The 24,479-nt window shown below is 37.8% G+C and overlaps 3 protein-coding genes and 2 long non-coding RNA genes across 8 annotated transcripts; 3 read left to right on the plus strand and 2 right to left on the minus strand.

Annotated features, from left to right (window-relative positions):
• Positions 1-293: 293 nt before the first annotated feature.
• On the plus strand, positions 294-5,573 carry LOC126583085 (uncharacterized). 2 transcript variants are annotated; one of them, XM_050247380.1, is made up of 8 exons: positions 294-1,418; positions 3,132-3,425; positions 3,683-3,802; positions 4,071-4,151; positions 4,276-4,339; positions 4,421-4,474; positions 4,561-4,684; positions 5,115-5,573. In XM_050247380.1, exons 1-5 carry the CDS (start codon positions 539-541, stop codon positions 4,305-4,307), a joined length of 1,407 nt encoding a protein of 468 aa, XP_050103337.1. In that variant the 5' UTR covers positions 294-538; the 3' UTR covers positions 4,308-4,339; positions 4,421-4,474; positions 4,561-4,684; positions 5,115-5,573. The 2 variants fall into 2 exon arrangements, with proteins under 2 accessions (XP_050103337.1, XP_050103338.1); XM_050247381.1 differs by having other exon boundaries at positions 295-1,418; positions 4,279-4,339.
• A 3,556-nt stretch (positions 5,574-9,129) lies between these two features.
• On the plus strand, positions 9,130-13,977 carry LOC126583087 (uncharacterized). Of its 2 annotated transcripts, none has more exons than XM_050247383.1 (5): positions 9,130-9,651; positions 9,737-9,781; positions 10,040-10,342; positions 11,091-11,263; positions 12,894-13,408. In XM_050247383.1, exons 1-5 carry the CDS (start codon positions 9,441-9,443, stop codon positions 12,900-12,902), a joined length of 741 nt encoding a protein of 246 aa, XP_050103340.1. In that variant the 5' UTR covers positions 9,130-9,440; the 3' UTR covers positions 12,903-13,408. The 2 variants fall into 2 exon arrangements, with proteins under 2 accessions (XP_050103340.1, XP_050103339.1); XM_050247382.1 differs by lacking the exon at positions 12,894-13,408 and adding an exon at positions 13,622-13,977 and having other exon boundaries at positions 9,134-9,651.
• Positions 13,978-14,949: 972 nt separating this feature from the next.
• LOC126582480 (uncharacterized) lies at positions 14,950-18,256 on the minus strand. Its single transcript, XM_050246640.1, has 9 exons — positions 17,839-18,256; positions 17,501-17,547; positions 17,292-17,394; positions 16,933-17,019; positions 16,376-16,459; positions 16,049-16,102; positions 15,561-15,641; positions 15,348-15,393; positions 14,950-15,215 (listed from the first exon to the last, which is right to left on the minus strand). The coding sequence occupies exons 1-9, from the start codon at positions 18,151-18,153 to the stop codon at positions 15,139-15,141; spliced, it is 894 nt and encodes a 297-aa protein (XP_050102597.1). The 5' UTR covers positions 18,154-18,256; the 3' UTR covers positions 14,950-15,138.
• A 233-nt stretch (positions 18,257-18,489) lies between these two features.
• On the minus strand, positions 18,490-21,346 carry LOC126582482 (uncharacterized). Of its 2 annotated transcripts, none has more exons than XR_007609543.1 (6): positions 20,313-21,346; positions 19,770-19,924; positions 19,585-19,675; positions 19,322-19,492; positions 19,021-19,128; positions 18,490-18,931 (listed from the first exon to the last, which is right to left on the minus strand). It is a non-coding gene; the product is annotated as an uncharacterized LOC126582482 (long non-coding RNA). The 2 variants fall into 2 exon arrangements; XR_007609542.1 differs by having other exon boundaries at positions 19,585-19,687.
• A 264-nt stretch (positions 21,347-21,610) lies between these two features.
• On the plus strand, positions 21,611-24,378 carry LOC126582481 (uncharacterized). Its single transcript, XR_007609541.1, has 3 exons — positions 21,611-21,756; positions 22,326-24,161; positions 24,247-24,378. It is a non-coding gene; the product is annotated as an uncharacterized LOC126582481 (long non-coding RNA).
• Positions 24,379-24,479: the final 101 nt, after the last annotated feature.

Here is a 24,479-nt window from a genome sequence, read left to right on the forward strand (position 1 = left end):
ATGATCAGTCAATTGTGTCTGTTCATCGTACATCGTTTGATTAGAAATTATTTTAAAATTTTAATTTAAAATTGAATATAAATAATACCTAATGAAAACTACCCGTACGATGTACGATAAATAAACACGATTGATTAATCTTCAGATCTTCACAAAGAGGATCCTTGTCTGTTAACAAGGACCCTTTTTCTAATAATTTATTCAGAAATAGAAAGGGAAATTGTTCTAAACCTTGTTAAGGAGGACAACATGACTACTTAAGAAATATAATAATCAAGGATTAGCAAATTGACAGCAAGCCTAAACCTTTAGACTTATTTCTGCAACTTTGGATCTCTCGTCAAATTACAAGTATCAAATCTCAAACCCTCCTCCAAAACCAAACCAAACCCAAATGAACAAAAATTCAAAGACAATGCTCCTCTTGCTCCTCCAACAACCCAACTGACAAAAATCTCAGACAGGCAGTTGTGGTGGTTTTGTTTGTTGGGGTCTCATCATCTTCTTCTTCTTCTTCTTTCTTCTCACTCATCTTCTAATGGTAATTGTCCAAGCTTCCAAGCTCAGCCTCCCAAACCCTTCTCTCTCCTCCCCTCCCCAAATAACGTCCCTCCAATTTGAACCCCATTCTCTCTCTCTAGCCCTCATGCACTCTGACTCCACTTTCTCTCTCTACCCCTCTCTCCCCTCCCCTCTTTCCCTCTCCTCCCTCCCTCCTCCCCAAACCCTAATTGCCCCTCCCTCATCATCCTCCACCTTCCTCCTTCTGCAAAACCCTAATTCTAGCCCCAACACCTGGACCCTCTTCATTGCCTCCGGCCCTCACAAAGGTGGGTCCCAGGTCCTGCTCAGGTTCTACATTCTGCAGAACCAGAAGCAATTCGTGAGGGCTCAAGTTGTTTGCACCCAGAAAGGGCTGAAATTTGATGGGAAATTGGGGGTTTTGGTTGATGCCTATCATGGGGTTTCGATTAAGCTTGCCGGGTCCGTCAATTTCTTCGCCATGTACTCAGTTTCGAGCTCGCAGATTTCGGTTTTTGCTGTGAAAGCAGTTGGCGATGATGGGGTGGTTGTGAAGTTGATGAGGTGTGCTGTCATTGAGTGTTGCAAGCTTGTTTGGTCGATTAGCATTTCGTTTGGGTTCTTGATCCTAGGAGAAGATAATGGAGTCAGGGTTTTCAACTTGAGGCAGCTTGTTAAAGGGCGGGTTCGAAAGGCCAAGAATTTGAGCTCAAGTTCGAAAAATGAGGGCCGAAATTTGGGCTTGCCTAATGGGGTGATTGGTGACCAAGTGCATAGTGATTTGGGCGATTGTGGAAATAAGCATGGAGGCAGCAAATGTGGTGGCGTTGAGGGGAGTTTGGAGATAACTTGCAGTGGTAACTTGTGTGCGAAGAATGATAGGAATTATGTTTCTGGTAAGTATGCGAATTCTGCATTTTGGTTTTAATTTTGCTGATCATACCTTTTTGCACAAAATACAATGCAAACGTTCTCTGTACATTTGATTACACATCCATTGCTCTTTGTTGAGTGGGTACTTAATAGAGTTGGATGCTGGAACTTCTAATCTAACATTTCTCAAGATGAAAGCGTTATAAGCCTTTTAAATTATCGAGAACTTAAGCAAATCCGATGGCTAACCAATAAGGATAGCTTAACACACTTAAGTGCTATTCCCCAACCCCCCTGGCCCGGGGGGCCCTTCCTTTTGTTTCGAAGATAGGCTTATTTAGGTAGTGTCTTGATAGTTTGAGCAATCCTCATTATGTGTATGGGATATTTGTGCAAGAAGTTGAATGTGTTAACTCATAAAGGCATAGGCGCGGTAGAGGATTCAAAAGGTCATAAATATTCAGTGTAGGTTTTTCTTGGAAGTTTCAAACTTTCAAGACTGCATATAAGTTTTATTGTTTGCATATGATGGAAAAGGCTAAACTTGGATGGCTGGAAGGTTGTTGAAATCCATATTGGTGTTAACACTTTGGGAGTGCTAGGGTCAAGGTTTGATGGTGGGAAGTAATTCAGGTTTTCAGAATAGGGGTTTTTATTCGAAATCCAAAAAAAAGAAAGAAATGAGGTTAGCATTCCTTCAGTCCACGACTCTCAGTCTTGAGTTAAATTAGGGTTCATGATGGTGAAAGATCGTATGCATAGGCATCCCCATAATGCATTATCTAGATATATTTTGTATATTAACTAGCCACTAAGATGTTGGATCCTCTAGTAAATTAGTGTACTATCATATGCAGGAGCGTGTAAGTAAAAAGATATTGCCATCATGTGATCAAGTGAATGAATAATGTGGTTCTCAATTTTGATTTTATTCACGCAATCTGAAAGATCACGATTGGGATTTGAAGTGACCTACCATGATTGGCTTAACAAAACAGTCCTGTATTACCATGTTGAATCTTGGTGTCGGGCTTTTTCGGTGTTCTTGCTACTATTAAAGTGTCATGATCACTTTGTCTTAAACCAATACAATATACCAATGGATCTTTATGTACATCCAATACCTTATTGATCCTTATGAGAAATTCGTGTTAATATGGTTGTACACAAACTCTTTCTCACAATGACTGGTCTATCACCAGCACGTTACGGCTTAATGTGGGAGGAGGGGTTGTATTGTAAACAAGATCTTTTCCATTATATGTTGTAACTTTGCCGGTAACATATCTATTCATGTTACATTATTTAGGCCCGTCTCTTAAGCCTGAACTACTTGTAACTTATCTATGTGTTTATCTGTAATTTCCACTGACAAATTGTTTTTTAGGTATTTCTTTTTTACCAGGACATGGGTGCTACTCATATAAGCAGGGTGCTGTCCTTTGGTTAAAATCATAAGGATGCCTCTAGATGGTAAATCACTGATTAGAAAAGTAACTTAACTTTCTTCTCCTTGAATTGGAATCTGTAGCTCATAGACAGATTCTAACCTTTAACCCCTCGAAAATTCTCTACTTTAGGGCATATATAGTTCTGTAGTATGTTCATTGGATAACTGCACCTGTTCATTTTTAGATGGAAGTGAGTTCCATTGATTCTTGGTTTTAGATTCATATGAACTTGTGTTGCCCTTAGCTAATTGACTAGTGTCTCTAATGCTGTGTTTAACCTTGCAGTCAAGCAGAGGTCTGTTAAACTGAACCAAGACTCTTGTGAAGAGGGAGTATGTTTTGTGGAATTCAAGGGAAAGGAGTTTGAAACCTCAAAATCGAAAAGAACGATACCAGCAAAGGCAATTTCTATTGAAGCACTATCCCCCAACAAATTTTTAATCTTGGATTCAGATGGAGGTTTACGCATTTTGCACCTCTCCAGTCCTGTAATTGGATCAGAAATAACTTCTTGCGTGCAGCAGTTGCCTCACATTATGAAAGTGCAAAAGCTGGCTGTTCTTCCTGATATAGATTCACGTATGCTTCTCCTACCAATTACATTTTAAATATCTTTCATGCTTACATGTAGGAGCACCGAAGGTCTTTTGGATTTGCAATATGGAAACAAAAGAAGTTGATCATCTTAATGTGTGGATAATTGTAGGGTGTAGCTTGGTTTGTATTTTTATGAATGAAACACTTAATGTTAAACTTTAGAGATAGATTCAACAATGAGGCTACTCTTCACTAACTCTTTGCCCTCTGAAACTTGGAAACCTGCCATCATTTTGCAGGAACTCAATCTGTTTGGGCATCAGATGGATACAATTCTGTGCAGATGATGTTGGCATCTGACGTGGATATTGCAGAAAATGGGAAAAATGACAGTGAGGAAAAGCTGATTCATGTCTCAGGTTTTCGTTGTCCCATAATTTACTCATTAAATTTGAAATCATGTTGTATCTTTCTTTGTAACATCTCGAATAAAGATTGTGATGTTGTTTTAATTTTATCATCAGTGGAGGTCCAAACTTGTTCATCAAACATTTAGACCCAATGATCCCCTAATTGATAGTGTCATTTGCATTTTATTTACCGTATAATTTGAAAGTTGGGGTCATGTGCTCCCTATTGTTTTTTATTTTTTCAGTATTTCACACTTAATTCTTTTTTCTGTGCTAGTTCTTCTTTCAGTTTTTGCCAGCGAAAAAATTCAAGATCTTATTCCTATGGCTGCAAATGCTATTCTGATTCTTGGACAAGGTATGTGGTTTTTTTTCTTCTCCTTGTACTTTAGATATTACTTTATATGCAATAAGTATTGCTGGATTTGAAATATAGATAAAAGGCTAATCGTCATATGTGATTGCATTTTATCCCTCTTAAGCAGGAAGCTTGTACACATATGCGATTTCTTGAAGTTGCATAGTTACGCCCACCTTTTCTAGTTGGTGAGCAGTTTGTCTTGAACCTATTCACTCAAATATATATTTTTTCTTCTGTGGCTGTAATATAAGGTGGTTTCTTCTCAGGACTTCTGAATTCCGGGCTTAAAGGAGCTCTGCCAGTATGATTGTGATCCTGGGGTAATGTTCTCAGGACTCGGAAACAAGTTGTCATGTCTACTCTGTATTTTAGTATGGAGTCTTAACTCATATTTTGATTTTTGCAGGTGCCCTTCTTTTGTTCTTTGATTTCCATGGTACCTTGCATTGTCTATATTGCCAAAGTCAGGAGTTGCAGTTTCCCCTTTACTCTAAAGTGATAAAGACTTTGAGAATGCTGAGCTGTTGAAGGTATGCACTGTCATTTAATTTTTTTGTAATTGGACAGATCAAAAGAAGTTAATTCAGACTATGGGCTGTGGATTTCAATGATAGTTTGCATTCATTTGCTACATGGTAGTGTAGAGATCATATAGGTTGACTCTTGTTTTTCTGCTAATGTAAAAGTGTTAACGGTGGAGTCTAAATGAGTCCGTGAGGGGTCAAAGGGTTTTCGGCCAAAGTAGCCATTCTAGTCTCAAATACTTGTGTTTGGATTTAAGAGCTTGTTGTACATGTAACCGATAACAAGGATTCAAGAAGGTTGTGGACTGTTCTTACTTTAATCTGGTATCGGATTCTTAATGTTTGCTGTCATTGTGTGGTGTGCATCACTACTGGACGTGTGCATTATACAGTTGAGATCATTCAATCTTATCAAATCTTTTCCCCTCCATTTTAGGTGGTATGGAATTGGGACCAGTTGCGTGCCTGCCATTAATTTCCGAATTCTTAAGGTTGATTCTTTCAGCAACGGAAAGCTACTTCTGTTGTTCAACCTAACTCCAGGAGCTACAAGTTTGTCATATGTCAATGTATTCGCTGGTGGTTCTTTTGTGTTGCCTCATGTCGAGCGTGTCTCTATTCCGAGGTTTTCGACTGGAGAACTGAAGTGCATTCGCCAAAGGCAAAAAAAGCTATGAGACGGCTGGCAAGGTCTGAGACTGATGTGGATGAAACTCCGGACATTACGAGACTTTCAGTTCGTAAAGCTTGCAAGGTCTGTAATAACACTTCTAACTTCGCAGTTCTCACCACATATGGACTCTGCGTAATAACGCTTTTTATTGAACTTGATGCTTACGATTGTCTAGTACTGCTGTTGATGATATGGAAATGGAAAATATACTAGTTTTCATCAGCATTAGTAAAACCCCTACTTTCTGTCTCTGAACTTGCAACTGAAATTCTACTGTGGCGGTATCTCAACTCAAACTAGCATTTTCCTGTCTTTAATTTTTCCACATGATAGTGCCTGATTAATTCGGAATAACGTCATAGCAACGTTGTCGTTACTGGCAAGTTTCTCTCCTTTCTGTGAGACCTTGCCATTCACAGGTGAAATTTCTCTGGAAACAAATGTTTTTAAGTGTTGGATTTAACAGACATCTTTGATTTACGAGGACAGTAATTACCTTAGCCGAAAAAGAAAATAAACGGACAATTATATCCAGATAAGACCAGATTATTTCCTCCTCCTTCCTCCTCTCGAAATGCGCAGTGAAGGCTTTAGAGATTAAATGTGGGGTGGGGTTTGGTGGTTTGGACCGCAGCTGAAACCTACGTTGCATACACAATCGGACAAAACTGACGACCATGATGATGAGGGTTCCAGAGGGGTTGGGGCATCCCAATAATTTGAGGATGGCTTGAAGAGGGAAAGGGATCCTCTCGTGATCCCTTCCTTCCATGGACCAAAATATCGATAATATCGACGAAATCGTTTTTTTGAGATGAAGATATTTTGTGACTTATCCCTTTAATTATCGTTAATGTATCGCGATAATATCGATATTATTGCAAGATGAAACCCAAAAATACTTGAAAATTTCTGAAAATTCTCAATCTTGTGCATAGAGGGATTTCGAACCCCTCCCATATGACTCTTTCAACGCCTTGACCACCATATCACTTATGTTTTTGTGAAAATATGCTAAAATATTTATATATATGGTTTTGTTTTGAATTCTTTTTGCAAGAAACAAATTTGCACATATTCCAAATTTTTTTGTGGTATTATATTTTAAATTGTGTCAATTAATTACTTAGTCAATGGCATGTGTTTTTTAATTTTTCTATTTTTTATTTGGTCACTTACATGTAGGGCTGGAAAAAATTCCCGAAAATCCCAAACTAAACCCAAAAAGTCCCAAACCCAAACTAAATCCATCCCAAAAAATACCGAAATTTTCAATATGGGATTGGTTTCCAAACCCCATTTGTTTGGTAATCCCGAAATCCCAAAAAATACCGAAGCATTCGGTTTCCTATTGACTTTTGGGTTTTGGTTCTTGAAAGCCATTGAAATTACTACATATATAAATGATTATGGTGTGTTTAAACTTCTTTTATAAATTATTACATATTTTCTACACTCACAATGTTTGCCAGCTCACTATATAATCAACTTAAATCAGTTAAATCCATCATGCAATGCATTTCCTTCCAATTTTTTGTGATAAACTAATAGATAATTGACTAAATAAACATCCTGCAAAGTTTCAATAAAAATTTCCAAGTTTTTCTTACAATTTTCTTGGTTTTTATTCAATTTTTATCGATATCAATAATATCCCGATATTTCCATTGAAATTTACTTGTTTTTGGACTACCGATATTTCCGATATCATCGATATTTTAGACCATGCTTCCTTCTAATCCACTAAGTTCGGGAATCCGAACTATTAAAATTTGATCAAACGGTTACAAACAGAGGTTTAGTTTAAAAATTATAATAATTTTAGTTATTGAATCAAATTTCAATGATCCGAATTTTCGAACTTGATGGATTAAGAGAAAGGAATCCAGAGATTATCTCTTTCGCTTGACGAGGGATGACAAGGATGTTGACAATCACATGACATGGAAACTCACACGCACAGGCACACGCACACGCACACGCACAGAGAGAGGTTCACTCACTCTCTCTCTCTCTTCTCTCTCTCTCTCTCTCTCTCTAAGACACACACAGTCTGCTCTCCAGTTCTTTCTGCCCACACTTTTTTCTTCTTTCCATCGAGATCCAGATATAGGTCCAGGCCAGACCGAAAGCAACCCCACATTGTTATCTGCTTGCCAGATCAACTTATTTGCTGTTTTTACCCATTTCCCCAAAAATTATAAATAAAAAAAACCGCATGTGATTTTAATATTTGGTTTCATATATCACAAGTTTTATGCACTCTCATAATCTCATTGGTTTAGACTTACAGAGGTCCAAGGAGGTAAATAATAGGCCGATATTTGCACTACGTAGGATAAGATATATTCTGGTTGGTCACATTTTTTTGTTATAAAAATTCTCTATAGGCTTTCTATGCTTCAAAGGGATGCGTTGCTAATGTTGTTGATAATATATCAGTAATATTTATATCTGCTTTAGTGACTACAGACACATTATTAATGATATATTGCTTAGGCTTCTTGATCTGGTATCCCCGCAGATTCATGATATCTACATTCAATTGTGCCTCGGAGACAATCGCAGCATGCCCGTCCAGTGTGCTGCTTTCACGACATGCTTTGGTTTCGAGTGTCTTCCGTTGTTCTTCTAGCGCCAGAAGAAGTTGTGTCCATCCCGAACATATGCCACGTCCTCCAATGACCACATGTTCTTAATAAAATACGAACGTATGTTCCATAGCCATACTATTCAGAGTTAAACATATCCGTTTAATTCCATAATTTAAAACCCATGTTACTCCTATCCCTATGCTCACCTGATTGAATTCAATTTCCTGACACTTCTCTGTCAAAAAGTTAAACACATTCACACAAGTAATCAAATCACATCTCCCCTGACTTCACTCCCAGCAGGCAGCAGTTTCCCAGATGGGGAAAGTTGGGCACACCAAATAATGCACTCACATTTTCAAATGCTAAATTTGGTTGGACTGTTTGATACCAAAAAATTCAACACCATAGTACTATTTGCAATGCTAGTCCTTTCATAAAGCACAACTACAAACCAAAATTGCTTACCCTATGGCCCCACGTTCCAGTGGTTATACATGAATTTTGAGATTCTTTGGACCAATTATGTTGTTAGTTTTGCACACGTACACCTCTCAAATCTTTGGCTCTCCGCAGAGTAGTGGTGAATTGTCATCTTTCAACCTTTGCATTTGGTAAAAAATCCAATAGAAGCATAGGAAAACTATAGTCTGTGTAGGAAAGATTATCTCTTTCAATTAAGATATAGTCTGAACGGCGTCACTCGTCCAATAAATGTTTGTCACGTGTTTAAAAAGTAAATCACTTGTCCTGCCACTTGATGAATTGGTAACGTGATTGTATCTCTTTGGCCATAGGAGTATTTTTCTTTTCAAATGACGGACAATTGATGTTTTATCCGTAATATGTCGATATCACTATGGCCAACAAACGTATAAACATATTATATGTACTTGTTTGACAATATCAATGCACGTATTTTCTTTTGAAAAACCCTAAAGAATTTACCCTCGATTCAAGTATTTGAAAATCATACCATAAAGTTATAGAACTGTGTATAATTTTGAAGAGGTAAAAATATAATCTTGTCTCTCAAAATTTGTACTGCAGCCTGCAGCTTTTCCCTTCACTATTTCTTTTTTTTTGGTCGAGCTCTTTTGGAAGGAGAAAGCGAATGAATTTTTACCCTTTATGTGCGTGTGTGAGTGTATCATTGGCAGCCAAAGCGGCAATACTTATTTCATGTGCTACTCTTTTTTATTCGAGCGATATTCTAACTTAACCAAAATTACACTGGTGCAATTCAAACTTTGAAGTAACATTGTTTTAGCCAAATTGCTTACGTCCAAGCCTATCGTATGCCGACATGTTTAATCCCACACAAATATAAAACTCATTTAAACTACATCTTCCCACAAACAGGAGCACATTTACAGAATTTGGAAGTCTGCATGTTTTCATGCTGACTAATTATAAAATTCAAACCCCTTAAAAGAAAACCATTCCAAATTGAGAAGTCAGAATAAGGAAAAGCTCACTCCATTTAATCTCCACCATGGAAGACTCACCATACGGTTCGAGAAGGCGAGATGAGCCGGAGTTCAACCTGAGAGCGTGGGCTGTGAAGGCCAGAATCAGCCGCGAAAACCCGAAGTCTAGAAGGTTTTCGGCTTCTTACATTCGAAGCTTCAGAGAGGACACAAGTTCTTTCAGATCAAACATTACAATCTCCAGCACTGCTTCTTCCCCTGGCTATAACTTAAGAGGTACCCTTCTCTATGCTTCACTCAAAACCGAGTTTTTTAATCCACCATTTCTCATAAAAAAAAAAAAAATCCTCCTTTTTGGCAGATGAAATCGACCCGGCAACGTACTCATTCACCACAGCCCTCAAAGGTACGAAATCATGATCGTGAAAGCATATTACTAGTTCAAATTCAAATTATTATATACAGCTCAGAAATTCTCTGTGCATGACGTTCGGTCTTTATTAACGTTCTTAAATAACAAAGGAAGATAGATGTCGATTCCAAAACCAGACTAACATAAATTTTCTGTGCAGAACGTCTCATCTTTATTATTGCATTCTATATTAAAAAGCAGACGTTTGTTCCACAGCCGGACTAATATACAAGATTTTGTGTTGTTTTGCAGCATTGCAGGCAAGGTCCGCTCATCACAGTTGGGAAACGTCATCACCGGAAGGGTTTGCTTTGAATTCAAAGTGGAACGAAGCAGAGAAATACATATGCAACCCTCTATCAGGGCAGGTTCCAATGGAGTGTTTATCTGCAAAAACACTTAGCGGAAGATCGTTTCGAAACGTAACGAATCGAATCACAATGTCTGCACCTCTTGTTTACTCTTCCCACTCAAGACCAATCCATACAACCAACATTGCCAAGCCTTTTTCTAATCCTACAAAAGAAGATTTGGCTCGTCAATTTCCAATTCCAGGTTCAGTCATTTTTCTTCTTTTCACACCTCTAATTATTTTTGTATTTTGCTTCTTCTGGTATTGCTTTTTTCTTTCACCAAGAGCTGTTTCACTTCAAAGTTCAACGATACAAAGATGTTTGGTAAAAATAAAATGTTTTGCTAACCTTCAGAAGATGCTTTAATAAAAAAGTGGAGTTGAGGTTTTAATAAATATTTTTAATTCTTGTAATACCCTCGTTAATTTTAAAAAATGACATAACACATTTTATCTTTGGAGAACAAAGTGATCACCACCTACAATTACAAACCCCAACCTCTTACATCACCACTAGCATTGTTACCACAATCGCACCACCACCATTGCCACCACAACCACAACCACATTTCTCGCCAGCATCGCCGCCCCTACCACTGTTGTTACTTTTGCACCCAAACCACCACACCCAATTATTGGCACCACCACCATCACCACCACTGCCCACTATCATGTCCATATTTGTCATTATATATAATTATATCGTTTTTTTACACTGGTTTTCATCTTCACAACACTTTTAAACATATAGTTTATCAAACACTCAACTGTTTTATTTTACATTATTCTTAAATTGCAGCAAAAACAATTTTAAGAAAAGCACTTTAAAAAAAAAAACACAACAATCTAAAACTAGCCTTTATTCAATTCAAAGGCCCAATATAAACGAGGTGTGGCATTTCTCATAGAATGATAATTACAACTTTCAATCACAATTTATTTTTAATGCAGGGAAGCAAATAGATGGAACGAGAGATGTGGGAACTCAAAGCACTCCTCCTGATTTGAGTTCAAGTAGTTGTCCTAGCTCTACTTCAACCCCTCCGATCGTAGTGATATCGTCAAATCGATTTCGAGGAGGAGATTCGTCTAAAACAAGTGCAAAATCAAAATCTGATGAAGAGGTATGTTTTTGCTCATATTTGTAACTAAATGCCAGAATTAGCCATGTTGTAGGTTTTTAAGACTAATGACAGCGAAATAAGCACAAATAGAACCGATTTACAAACTGTTTAAGATTAGAAGGACAACCTGTAATCATTTTATTGCTTGTTTATTGTCTTTGCATTGAATATTTTATTAAAAATTTGTGACCTATTACATGATATGCATTTGGGATGCCGGCAGCGTTCCTCGTGTTTTTAATTAATGATTTGTTTCTGAAGATGGGACAACTAAATGAAGGTGGGTTGGTGTCATAAAAAATAGAGTATTCCCTTCAAGGTGAGGGACTAGCAGATTGAATTGGTCCCTCTTTGGTTTTTATGTGCTTTCCAGCACATAAACTCTCTTCTCGGAATATCATTTTGCCTCCAATAAGAAAAGAAGAACCTTGGGTAGGGTATGCTGTCACGGTGTGTCGGACCGTGTGCATTAGGCGTTGTATTCACAATGTCACATGGAGTCGAATAGTATCAAATACAATTAGACTCGTCCTTTTGTAATAGTACATGATTATTACGTGACAATACATTATTAATGTGTGATATTGACAACTGTATTATCTCGAGTGTAGATAAGTTTCTATCCTCTCTAAGTTGCAAGACAACTTGCATGTCCACCACCACTTTGCATTAACTTTTTGCCTTGAATTATGCAGGAACTATGTGTTCCTTTTTTACCGGATTTGGATCACATCTGGATTCAAATTATGGGAATTTTAGAGATCCTCACATATTAGTCATTCATCGTGCATTGTACGATTAGAAATCATTTGATATTTTTTATTTAGAATTATACACAAATAGTACTTAATGAAAACTGATCGTACGATATATGATGAACAACTACAATATAAGGATTCCTAGAATCCCCACAAAGTGAATTCGGAAAAGATCCTCTTCCATTTTACCACCACCTTTTTGTTTTTGTGTGGAAACCCTGAAGATACTTTCAGTGCAAATCTTAAAAAGGATTCTTCACTTTTTCTCCCCCCCCCTTTTGATCTTTGGGGTTCTCACTGAACCAACAGGATTCTCTCTGAATTCTCTTTGTGAGGATCCTGAAGATTCGTGAATCGTATCCATTTATCGTATATCGTGTTCTTAATTTTTATCAGGTACTATTTATGTTTAATTTTAAATAAATAAATTTAATATGATTTTTTACTGCATGATGTACAATGAACGAACACAATTAATGAATATCTAAAATTCTCACAAAAAGTATCTGGATTCCTCACTGAAAATGCCACATCACTTATTTATTGGTTCATCTTTTTGGAAAAGATGGTCATGTGTTTCCGGGTTTGTTACTTGAAGATTTCACTGTTTAAGTGCAAATTTGTTGGGAATTGGATCCCCTCCGGACACAAATAAACTGAGCTTAAGGATTCGGGCCGTTGAAATTTGATCCAACAACTACAATTATTATATCTTTTAGAGGACTCCTTTGTTTGTAGACGTTTAATCAAATTTCAACGATCCGAATCCTGCTCAGGAGACTTAGTTTATTTGGGTCCGGAGGGAATCAGTTCCAATTTGTTGCATCTTTGGACTAGGTGACTGAGTCATGTCCTTTCAAACTTTTTGCTAGGGTTTGTGATCATTAACTTGTACATGTTGTGATGGAGATTGTCATTTGATGGTGTCTAAGAAGGAAGAGGATTCGCTTCGGACCTTAGTGTTCGGAGCCTTCTTATCAAGGCATCAGGGATGCTGATTGGTGTGCAAGTCAAATCAAGACCGTTTGTTGTGTGTGGTGGGCCAAAAAAATGAATTAATGAAGACTGTTGAATTCAATTTCTTCGACCCAGATGATTTAATGAGGAGGCTTCGAACATTAAGGTTCGGAGTGGATTCTCTTCCATCTAAGACCATGTGATTTACCATGGTGACTGATGGTTGCAGAAAGTGACACTAGTCTACTCTAGCTATTCACCTAACGCTACACTTCATTTGAAATTGTTAGTCTCCATCTAGCCCCTAGCAACCATGATATATTCTCGTATCTCTATGTCAATTATTACGTAATATAACTGATGAGTGAGATGGATAGATAGGAATCTCCATATTAAGTTTTTCTTCCAAAATCAACTAAATTTTGCACCATCCAAATTTTGGTCAAGCACAAACTAGAGCCGTCCCTGATATTTTAAGTGCGAGAGAAACTAACTAGGTTAAAGGGGTTTCTTCTTTCATATACCAGAAGCTTCTTGTTGCTTTATTTTATATTACTTTCCTTATCAAATTACCAAATATATAAAAGATGCAATTGAAAATAAAAGGAAAGAGATTTTATGTATGTGGCTACATAAAATGCAGGTGGAAGTGAAAGATACAAAAGAAGAAACAAAAAGAGAAAAGCAAAAGCAAAAGTGCAGGCAAGGTGGGTGCTTGTCATGGATGAGAAGAAGGTACCGAGAGAAACATAAACCAAAAAACAAGAAGAATAACTTTCTTTCTCATCTGAATCTCAAAGGGTGCTGAGAAAATTAAATTATTATCAGGAGCTGAAATTATTAATATGGTAAAAAAAGAAGAAAGAGAAGTGAACATTTGCAGGGTGAAAGCAGAGATTCTCTGTGTCTTTTGAGAAATCTTTTGCAGAGAGGAAATAAAAAGAACAATCCATCAATGTATTATTATGTTTATGTTTTATGCAGTAATAATTTGAGTCACTGATGATGTTAACGTTTTTGTTCATGTTATGTTCAAATTGGCTGACAGCTTTGGGCTTCACTTATGTTTTTCGTTTGTGCGCTTTTGAATAGGATTCGAAATATGAAGATCTTGGAGTAAGTATTTTAAGCTTGGGAAATTAAAGGCTAAGTCGTTTTTCAGAGCGGTTAACTTTTATCTAATTTATTGATGACAAAGCACTAATCATATTGATCGCATATCTAAATCATCTCAAAGTATTAATAGTATCAACAACGCAGATGCAACTTGTCCACATTTTAATAAATATACTTAACCGTAATGCGAAAACCGTTTTGAAGATATGTGGGTGGGATAAACTTTACATAACTTTCATCATCATTGGTCATCCAGTCGTGTATCAATTTGTATGCCAAAAAAATTTGAAAATAACGAGAGGTTACGAAAAAGAAAAATGGAAAACCTTGACAATTCCAGAACTATCTTATAATGATGTATATCAAGTTTACGAGAAAATTTTAGTTGTGACGGAAATACGGTACACCACGTGTTTTTATGTAAGTGGTGGAAAATTTTAATTTTTAAATTATTAACCTTTTAACACATATAACTCATCATTTATATAGGAACACGTGGTGTACCACCTCGTGTGACGATCACATTGAAAAATCTCTCCAAGTTTACGACCTCCGTCACGTGCAGTCTCATCCTGCACGTAGAGACTGGAGAGGAACAATAGAATAAGAGAGAAATATATAGGTGCGTTGCCCCATTCTACACCTTCAAGCGCCCAAAGACGCGGAGAACGAGAATATAACTGAAAACCACTTTCAAAAACGTCTCGGATAACCATCTTAGACAACCACTAGAAGAAGACTCGAAATAGCCAAAAGAAAAACAACAAATTGAAGAAGTTGGCTACCACTCGAAGTGGTGGAAGATCTAAGCTTCAAGCAATGGACTAAGCAGAATTGAATTTGAAGCTATCGAGATGAGTAACAACGACTTCAATTTTGCTCATATTTCCGATTCGCTCTTCAAAAATCTGTGCATGATACAATAAAGCTTTTGCCAACTGAATCTAAACAAAAAGTTTTACAAATTACAAGTGACAAAAAGCTGCGTAATATGAAAACACTACTACAGAGCAGCATTCGATCAAACTATAATACATCTTTTCTTTACAACGGTGATGCAGTAGGGTTAGCGGTGGTGTTGGAAATAAGTCGGACTTCGTATAGATCATTCTCTCGCTTCCCTGCACCAGAAAGTAAGTATTATTCCAAAATGTTCGGTATAAGTGAAATTCAGATTGTTGAACCCACAGGTTTCTAGTTTTACAAGTTCGAAAATTTTCATTGGACTTGAAGCATTTAGGAATAAAACTCACCAACTTCAGCTGTGATTCCTGGTCCGAAGAATGAAGTAAACTTAGCCTAGAAATGTCAGAATTCGATTAATCAGTATGCAGTATCTTTTTCTCAAAATGCAAGGTCAAATAATTTATTATGCCGGGAAGCACGAGCAAACGTGTAGTTCTAAATATAGATAAATGCGACTATTAACAGGTGCAGCGGGACTCTGTAGACTCATAATTCTTTACCTGTCTTTCTTCAAAATCTGACAACTGCAGAGCTTTTGCCTCAAACACCAGGACTAGAGAGTATCTACCATCTCCGGTGACCTAAGAACGTACGATCATAATTTGAGATAGTATTAGCGGTCGGGAATAATGGTCGGTCACACTTTGATACAAAGTAACTAATAGCCTCACCACAAATTGAAAGGATTAAAACCTTAAGGATATTACAAATGGTTGAGGTTCTTTAAGATACAAGATACTTCAAAAATAATTGAGCAATCATATCATGTCGTCAGTCTGCTCTTGTATGCGATATTTAGGAAAGAACAAATTCTCCTTTCATATAAATTCCCGAAAGAGTTGTATTTAGTGGAAGGTAATCAAAAGGATATTACAAGTGGCCACAGAAGTTGCTGTTTACTGATACATTTCGACATCAAAAAAAAAAAAATTGTTTAGTAAACTTGAAAGTTTAAGCGCTTGAAACCAACTGCTGGTGAGAAGCATACCTCTTCACGAATACTTTGGAGAGTAGGTGCACTCCTCCGAGCAATTCCTCCACCCTGAAAGGAAAACCAGGTAAACGAGAAGATGTTAAGCACAAAACAGTGCTTGAAGCGTATATTCCTAATAATAAGGCCCTCGGTGTAACTGTGCACTGAGCATAAGATTATCTACATCCAAAATTCTTTTGAAAGTGAAGTGTTGTGATGACAAGTCGCTTCCAAAAAGGTATACGGAAGGCCAAACATTTCTTTCACTCTCGCAGAACATTCCAAAACAAATGAATAGATGTCATAGAGTTCTTGTATTTACACGCAAAGCAGATAACGCACCTGACCATACTGGAAGATTCGTTTCAACGCCTCATCCAAATGCTGCTCATCTCCATAACGATACCTTGTAACATCATTCCTAACCTAAATCGATATATCATAACATTTGGGTAAAACAACAGGAAAAAAAAAAAACCACGAATTGCATGCATCAGACATTCATAGAAGTGATCGACTCTATCCATTTATGGACTTAGAACTAACCCCAAAGTTCAGAGGGGTTGATCATATTTCCCCAAGATCCTATTCTGTATTTTAATGATATTGATTCTCAAGCACACGTTTCTTCAAAAGATCATTTTCCAGTCACCCCCTGCCTTCGTTCAAAATTGTTATGAAGAATCACAAGAAACTACAAATCTTGCCCAAAATTGCAATCACCTCAATGTAGATGGGATAATACTAATAACGAACGACACGTTACTGGCACATACAGTCCAAGGTTTCCGAGGGTTGATGCAATAAATTTACCACACCTTATATAAACCATAACAACATCTATTTTCTTACATTACCACGTCTTTTATGTCACGAATGAGGCAGTTCAATCTAATTACCTGTGTAAGGATTGGGGTGGCACTTGTTTCCCTTAATTGTAGCGCATCCAAATAAGTCAAGCATGGCACTGGCTTTAGTTCTGCATACTGCAATACAGAAAAACGGAACACTATGATGCAAATAGATACACAAAATACTTCAAGTCACGAAATAAACAAAGCCAAAGTTTGTCTAAATAGCAGAGCAAGAACCTAGGTATGAACTTGTTTGACAATCAAAGCAAATTAACCAGACAAAAAGTTCATGAAACCAAATCAACAACTACTAATCCGCATCATCACGCGGCCGACATTTGAAGTTGGCAATAGCCTGCATTATAACTTGTACACAAGATAATGGCTTTGGTAATTAGTGTTACCTTGAAAGCCATACCAATGATTGCAAGAGGGAAGCCGTATGTGAGCATCAATGCCGACCATTCGGACCCTGGAAGGATATTAAAATACGCTCCGAAACCATACCTGTTCGAAATCCATCACAACCACATGAATTTATTACGAAAAAACATGTAAGAATCAAAATATGCTTAAAAAATTTACAAACTTGATGCTGCGATAAAGTACTCACGACAAGAGTGAAACCCCAACACCCAGACCAATAACCCCAAACGAAACCTGCAAACACCACACAAGAAAAACTACATGATACAAGTATACATATTCATATCTACATAAACAACGTATATTAGAATCCTCAAATCTTTCAAAAATATGCACGACAAAAGTGACGCTACACTCGTTTATGTACAGCTCATTGTCTGTTACATATCCCATCAATTATATTTTTGTTTTTAAAGTTTGCTAACCGATTTTATCTATGCATATTTTGTTTCGCAGACGATTGGCACGTTCCTCTCGCACGTGTGTGAATGAAATAAGAGGAAGGTAAAGAAGAGCAGAGGGTACCTTAGCAAGGGAGAACTGGTCGTCGGGAACGATGGCTTTGCCGGCGGCAGAGGAGGAGGTGACGGTGGAAGGCTGAGTGGAAGAGTCGGCGGCTCTCTGGATGGTCAGTTTGGGCTTGGACTTCGAGAGTTGGTGGGCTCTGCGTCCAATGGGATCCAGGTGGATGAGGAAGCTGGTGATGGGCCTTGATAAGGATGAGGCAGTGGTACGGTGGCGCAGAGAGAGAAAGCGGCGGCGGTTGACGTCATGATGGCGGCAGGAGCTGCTGCGTCCTCTTGCAGTTGCAGTTGGAGTAGATAGTGCTTGCGTTGCCATTGGATTCTCTCTCTCTCTCTCCCTCCTCCCTCAAAGATTCAGACCATGAGAGAAAGCTTCGGTAGTTTTGCTGGTTACTCCCAACCGCCAAATTTCTGATTACGTGTCCTCATGTTATCCATTTTATTTTGCTTTTTTAGATAACTTGTAAAAATACAATTTGACTACAAATTTAAAAATACTTATGAACAGAAAAAGCATTTTTTGAATTATTTTTCTACCTTCTCGTAAGAGCACCCAGTAACAAAAAAAAAAATTATGAGCTCAAGTGTTTTGTACCGCAAAATAGTCATGAACAAATGAAAAAAACTTCAAGGCCTGACCAAGAATTCGAGATAGATCAAGAGACATGAAAATCATTTATTTAAGTTCCAAAAGCTGTTCAGAAATAACTATGACCAATGCTCATCCCATAATTTACATTTCCCATTACAAAAAAAAACTATGATCCAACTATTCGTTACTGATACTACGATCTAGTGATATTTCTCTTCACTTGTGAGTAACTAGTTTTATGTTCGTATCTCGTGAATGACGAGTTGGCTACCAATTTATTTTCTCACCCCTCATACCGTATATATCCCTGTCTAAAAAAATAACTATTAAACTTTCATAACCACAATCTGAGGCAGCGCGCCAATTTTTCAAGTTCACTTCCCCTTCGAATCAGAAATGTCGCAAAGAGCGAAATCCGAACTAGGAAACATCTGGCTCTTTCATTTCAGCACCATAAAGAACCTGTTTTCAACAGAAGGAGCTCCATCCCATGTTCCCATATCTGTACAACACTGAAAAGTAAAATTAGAACATCGAAATAACTCGTGAACTGGAAATCTACACATTGTATTTGGCACAGTTAAAGCTAACCTTGAAGCAATATATCTTCGCCAAAATCGCCTTTCAGTTTCCATAAGGCATGGCCATCAGCATCCACAACATAAGGCTGTATTCTAACAGCCTCCCATATTTCATTGGCTATAAAATAAGTCAAAACAATTTTAACACGACCATGTATACCAAGCACGTGAAAAATACGAAAGCTTAGTTTCTAGCAAAATGATAACCAGATTTCCATGAAAACCCAAAACATTAAAAGAAAAACATCAATTAATAGAAACAAAAAGAAAAAGGAAATTGAAAGGCTGAAGATACTCGAATTGGAACTTACTTTCCGGTAACATGCTATTACTGCTTCAAGAACCTCCATGTGAGCTCGGGCTACCTCACTCGTGATTTGCGAAACAATGGAGTCGGATTCTGAAAGTTGGACAGCATCGCCACTGTTTGCAGTGGTCCTCTTAGCTATCTCCTCCTGCAACTTTGCTTCGAGATCCTTCTCCTGCACATATATGATTTAGTTAAAAAATACAACCCCTTGTTGGCTCCAAAATATGTTTGCCTCTCAAAAGCTTGCCTGGTTTTTCACATTACCTTATCTTTAGCATTAGCAATTTTTCATTTGGCGTCCCTTTTTTGTTCGACAGACCTTTCATTTTGCTCTTCATTCCATCCACTCGGTCTACTGGAGAAAAGACTGAAAAGTTATCGTCACTCGTAAATCTAAACAGCACAATTACAAAAATTGATTATTCACATATTATGTATCTTCTACTTACTCAGTGTCGTGAGCCTCATCATATATATCACCGCCTCCACCAAAACACCCCGCGGGCAGTTCCATCATCACAAGGTCGACCTTACAGACCCCTAATGCAGAGATCAGATTCACCAAATTTTGAATGAACAGTTGGTGCTTGCTTCCTCTAGAGACCTAACAGAAAATGAAGGTGGCGGAAATCACATGAATTATTTCCACCATTAAAGCGTACTGAAGTATGCATAAATGTAATACACAAGGTAGAGTTCTTACACCTCACGGAAAGCAACGTCCGAGCTCAGAAGATGGAGATGTAATACGTAAGCAAGAAAGTAGAGGATAGAAGGCATATGCCCTCTTCAATTATGCAATAGATGGCTTATAAACAGGCTAGATTAGAATGGTTTTTCCTATGTATCTTCCTTTTGTTTAATTTCCAGATAAAATTTGTGGAATAAATATGTATGTTCAATCTTGCAGACTGTCTGAATATGAGAAATGAAGAAAGACTAGGACCGGTTACTTGGTTAGAGTGTGAGCTCGTGAATTATAAAAGTTTTACCTTCGAGCTTATTTCTTTCATATTGGAAGATGAACAGTGTCTGCGATAGAGCTTGAAGTTATCACCATTTTCTTCAGAAATCGACTCGCTGGAACAAAATCTCTCCCTAGCTAAGCCTCAATCTATATTCTCGCATTCAGCCATCAGGGAGATTGCATGGTTAACTCATGATGATCATGCCGGACATTGGAGAGCTGCTATTTGTACTGTCCTAGTTCCCTTCCCTCTTCAACATTTGGCAGGAGAATTGGTGGCCAGTCAAAGTTTATGGGATTTGTTAATATGTTTTTCCTTTTATGGTTGCAAAGTATCAGGAGTTTTAACTTTCTTTCCTATTTAATTTATTCTTCAGATTTGTTTCCATAAAAACCCGAAGACTTAGATTTTTAGCATCTACTTCCCTTAGTCTGATAAAACAATTCTTTTTGTTAAAAAAAAAAAACAATTCTTTCAAAACACTAGGGTGGGGATTAGATATTGAACCATTTTTATAGTTTCGAGGGTATAGGTTAGTAACTAATCTACTTCTTTTTTGCTTCCTCGATTATTTTTTGTTCATCAGTCTGAAATCATCATCTAAACAAAATCCATACATCTTAATTTTTAAAACTTAATGTATGAAACAAACCATTGAACGATATGCATCAATAATAAAATTGTAGCTCAAATAGTTAACTCTGTCATAAATCTGAGGAGCTATAACTAATTCTCCACTCTCCCCAATACGTTTGTAAAAGAAAAGGAAAAAAAGTTACTAATAATGTGTGCTAACAAAATATGTGCACTTCAACTCAAAGGAGAAAATTTCTCTCAACTCACCCACAAAATTCATCTAGATGCGTAAGATCTAATCTAATCCACTTTTCTTTACAAGATCACAATCAAATTTGAGAAAAATACATTAGTAAGATCTAAAAGTGCCAGCGAAAATGAGGGTGGAGACTGTTATACCCCACCCCCATTTTTCATTCTATTTCTATTTTTTCCCCTAGAACATATTTGTTATCTATCAATTTAGTCCCTTATTCTCTTTTAATCCTAACCCTTGATCTAGAAAGGCTATTGATCTTAAACTGCCATGTGGCAGCTCTCAGATCCCTCTTTCCTTTCATCTCTGCCCGAAACACATCTGAGAATCTCAGTGCTCTCTTTCTTTCGGTTTCTTCTCTCTCTTTCTCACACTCTCTAAGCTCCGAGAGCTTCTCTCTAGCTTTCACCTCACTTCCCTCACAAATCAAACCCCAAAACCATATATTTGGGATCCTTGAGACTTAACGAACTCAACGATACCCTTGCATGCGCCATCAGAGCACTGTGGACTTTTCTGCCATTGAAGCTGAGAGCTTCAAAGCTCTAAAACTCGAACCCAGAACCCGGTTCCGACAACGAACTCCGGCAAGTTTGTTGCTGTGGATTGCACGGATCCCTTCGAACCTAAACCCAGGTAGTTATTTTACCTTGCTACTTGTTGGTGGTACTGTGAGTGTGTGGTGTGTGTGCGCGTGAACCGTGTGTGTGTGTGTGAGAATGATGTGCATGCCGTGTATGCATGCTGCGTGTGTGTGTGTTTATATATGTATATATATATATGCATGTGTGTGTGCAGCGCATGCTTATGCATGCTGTGTGTGTGTGTGTGTTTATATATATATATGTATGTGCTTGTGTGGTGCAGTGCATATGTGTATGGGTGTCCGTGCATATGTACATGTGTGTATGTATATGCTGTGCGAGTGTATGTGTTGTGTGTTGGGCTGTGCATGAAGTGTGTGGGTGTGTTTTGGACTGCACAGTGTGTGTGCAGGCCCTGTGTGTGTATGCATGCCGTGTGTGTGAGTGTGTGCAGTGCACGCTTATGCATGTTGTGTGTGTGGGTGCAGTGCATGTGATTATGGGTTTAGGCTTAAGCCCAAACCACCTTTTGATCCTTACCTATCCAAATCCAAGGTTCATTTCCATTTCCTAGAATTATATTGTTGGGTAGTTTGATTAACTGTACGTTCTTGTACTTAGGGACACTTATCGCAACGTTTCTGTCTTCGCTAGTAGCGCAGCTTTTGACGGAGTATCTGTGAGTGGACCACCTTCGAAAATTGCATGTTTTATTGATAGAATTGCATAATTTAATAGCATGCCTTACAGAATTATTTGATTTGAGGATCGATGAAATTATGCTACGAAGTTGTATTTTAGAGATGAATTATGTTTTGTGCGTACCTAGTGAACACTATGCCGCCTGGGGCGAGGATCTGGTGTTGGCATTGAGGCCGGGAGAAATAATCCCTAGCGAAAGGCTAAGGGATACGGAGACAGGCATTGGGCCGGGAGGGAGATATCTCTGGCTACGGGCACAGAGACTGAGGTGCAGGCATTGGGCCGGGAGTATTGTTATTCAGTGCACTCACTAGCAGCACAACTTGTATTATGCTTCCTGAGATAATTTCTGATATGATTTTCTGAGATTGATTTGCAGATGGATATATGAATTGTTTTATGGCATGCTAAAGTTTTCTGAAAAGCTTATCACTTATTATTCTAGTAGTTTTCATTATTAAACTGTGGGGGTTAGTATATTCATAACTGTTTTCGTACTATGTATATATACAAGCTTGGTCCACTCACCCTTGTTTTGCGCCCCCATTCAGGTCTTAGAAACGAGGCATAGAATCCCGGCATTAAGGGACTTCCGCAGCGGCATCTTCGAGTCCTCTCGGGGTAGGACCCACTCCTTTGTTCATTTAATCTTATCTTAAATCTTGTTAGTGACTAGGTTTAGTTGTATGCTCTGAACACGTTCCTAAATTGTTAATTCATTGTTTTTAAATTCATAACCCGTATTTATTCCTTATTACTAGCTTTTGTATCAATAAATGGCTTTCGTCACCTCAGGTGTCGGCCAGCACGTGCCTATCCTGATATTCGGGGAATATCGGGGTCGGGGCGTGTCAGAGACAAATTAGAAAAGTGTTATAGAAGCTTTATACCTTCATATTAGAGTGAGAGATCCGCAAAAGAGAAGCAAAAATAACAATGGAGAATTTTTGGAAAAGAATACAATAGATAAGATGGATCTGACCGTGAACCATCTTTGCCGGTACGAAAGTGAGAAGCAAAGACACAAATAAATGGGGGGCGTCTAGAGTTTGAAGGGTATATTTGTAATTTAATGATCCTTTCACTTTGTTAGCTATTTCCCTTTTTAATCTTGTTAGGCCGACTCATTATCATGCCCCAAATTAAAAAATATTTTGATTTCTCAAGTTGGGGCGGCCTATTATATAACAAGCACAAGTGATCCTTCCATCTCAAGCTTGACCCCGCCTTGCAGATTGGCTTAGATCATGCTATACAAAATAACAAATCCTTGTTCTGGTAGTAGGTTATACGATGGTATGTTGTGCACGTGTGATGTCAATTAAGTCATGTCTCCTATCTTGATAGTGTAAATTATCTATCGTTTGTTAAAAAAATAAAAATAAAAAATTCATGTATGCCTTAATGGTCAATCGTAGGCTTTTCAGGTATTATTATTCTTGTCCTATGTTTCGTTGCTGAGAAAGTAACTGAAACTACAAAGAAAAAGTATCCTGCTTTGGTAAAAAATTTCAACATTTAAAAATCGTTGTATATACGTAAGAAATGTTGATATCAACATTTTAAAAGTTACATCCCGAAATCCAGTAGTCTTGGCAATCTTAACCATGTCCAAGTCCAATGCTTCACTCCCCAAGTGTCACTCATCAAACTCCTACAATAGCCCTATTTCTTCTACTCCCTACCCTCCTCTTTAACCACCACCCCCGCCCCCACCATCTTCCTCCGTTCTCCTCCTGCCACGGTGCCGATCAGGTCATGTAAGGCTCCGGCAGAAGACTCGTCTTTGTTTACTCGAAAGTCTTCTTACCCACTTTCTTCATAAAGCACTTTTGATCAGGTCATGTAAGGCTCCGGCAGAAGACTCGTCTTTGTTTACTCGAAAGTCTTCTTACCCACTTTCTTCATAAAGCACTTTTAACCTTTCCTACCAAACGCAGTCAGAAGTGTTTTAGCTATTCTTAAATCAACCCCCAAACAAGACCAAAGTTCTAACGAAAGCACTTTTGGAAAAACGCTTATGAGCAAAAATACTCCTACAAAAGCAGTCTTAAACATACGCTTAAGGACCTA

This window comes from Malus sylvestris, chromosome 9 (assembly GCF_916048215.2).
Source record: "Malus sylvestris chromosome 9, drMalSylv7.2, whole genome shotgun sequence".
Taxonomy (NCBI): Eukaryota; Viridiplantae; Streptophyta; class Magnoliopsida; order Rosales; family Rosaceae; genus Malus; species Malus sylvestris.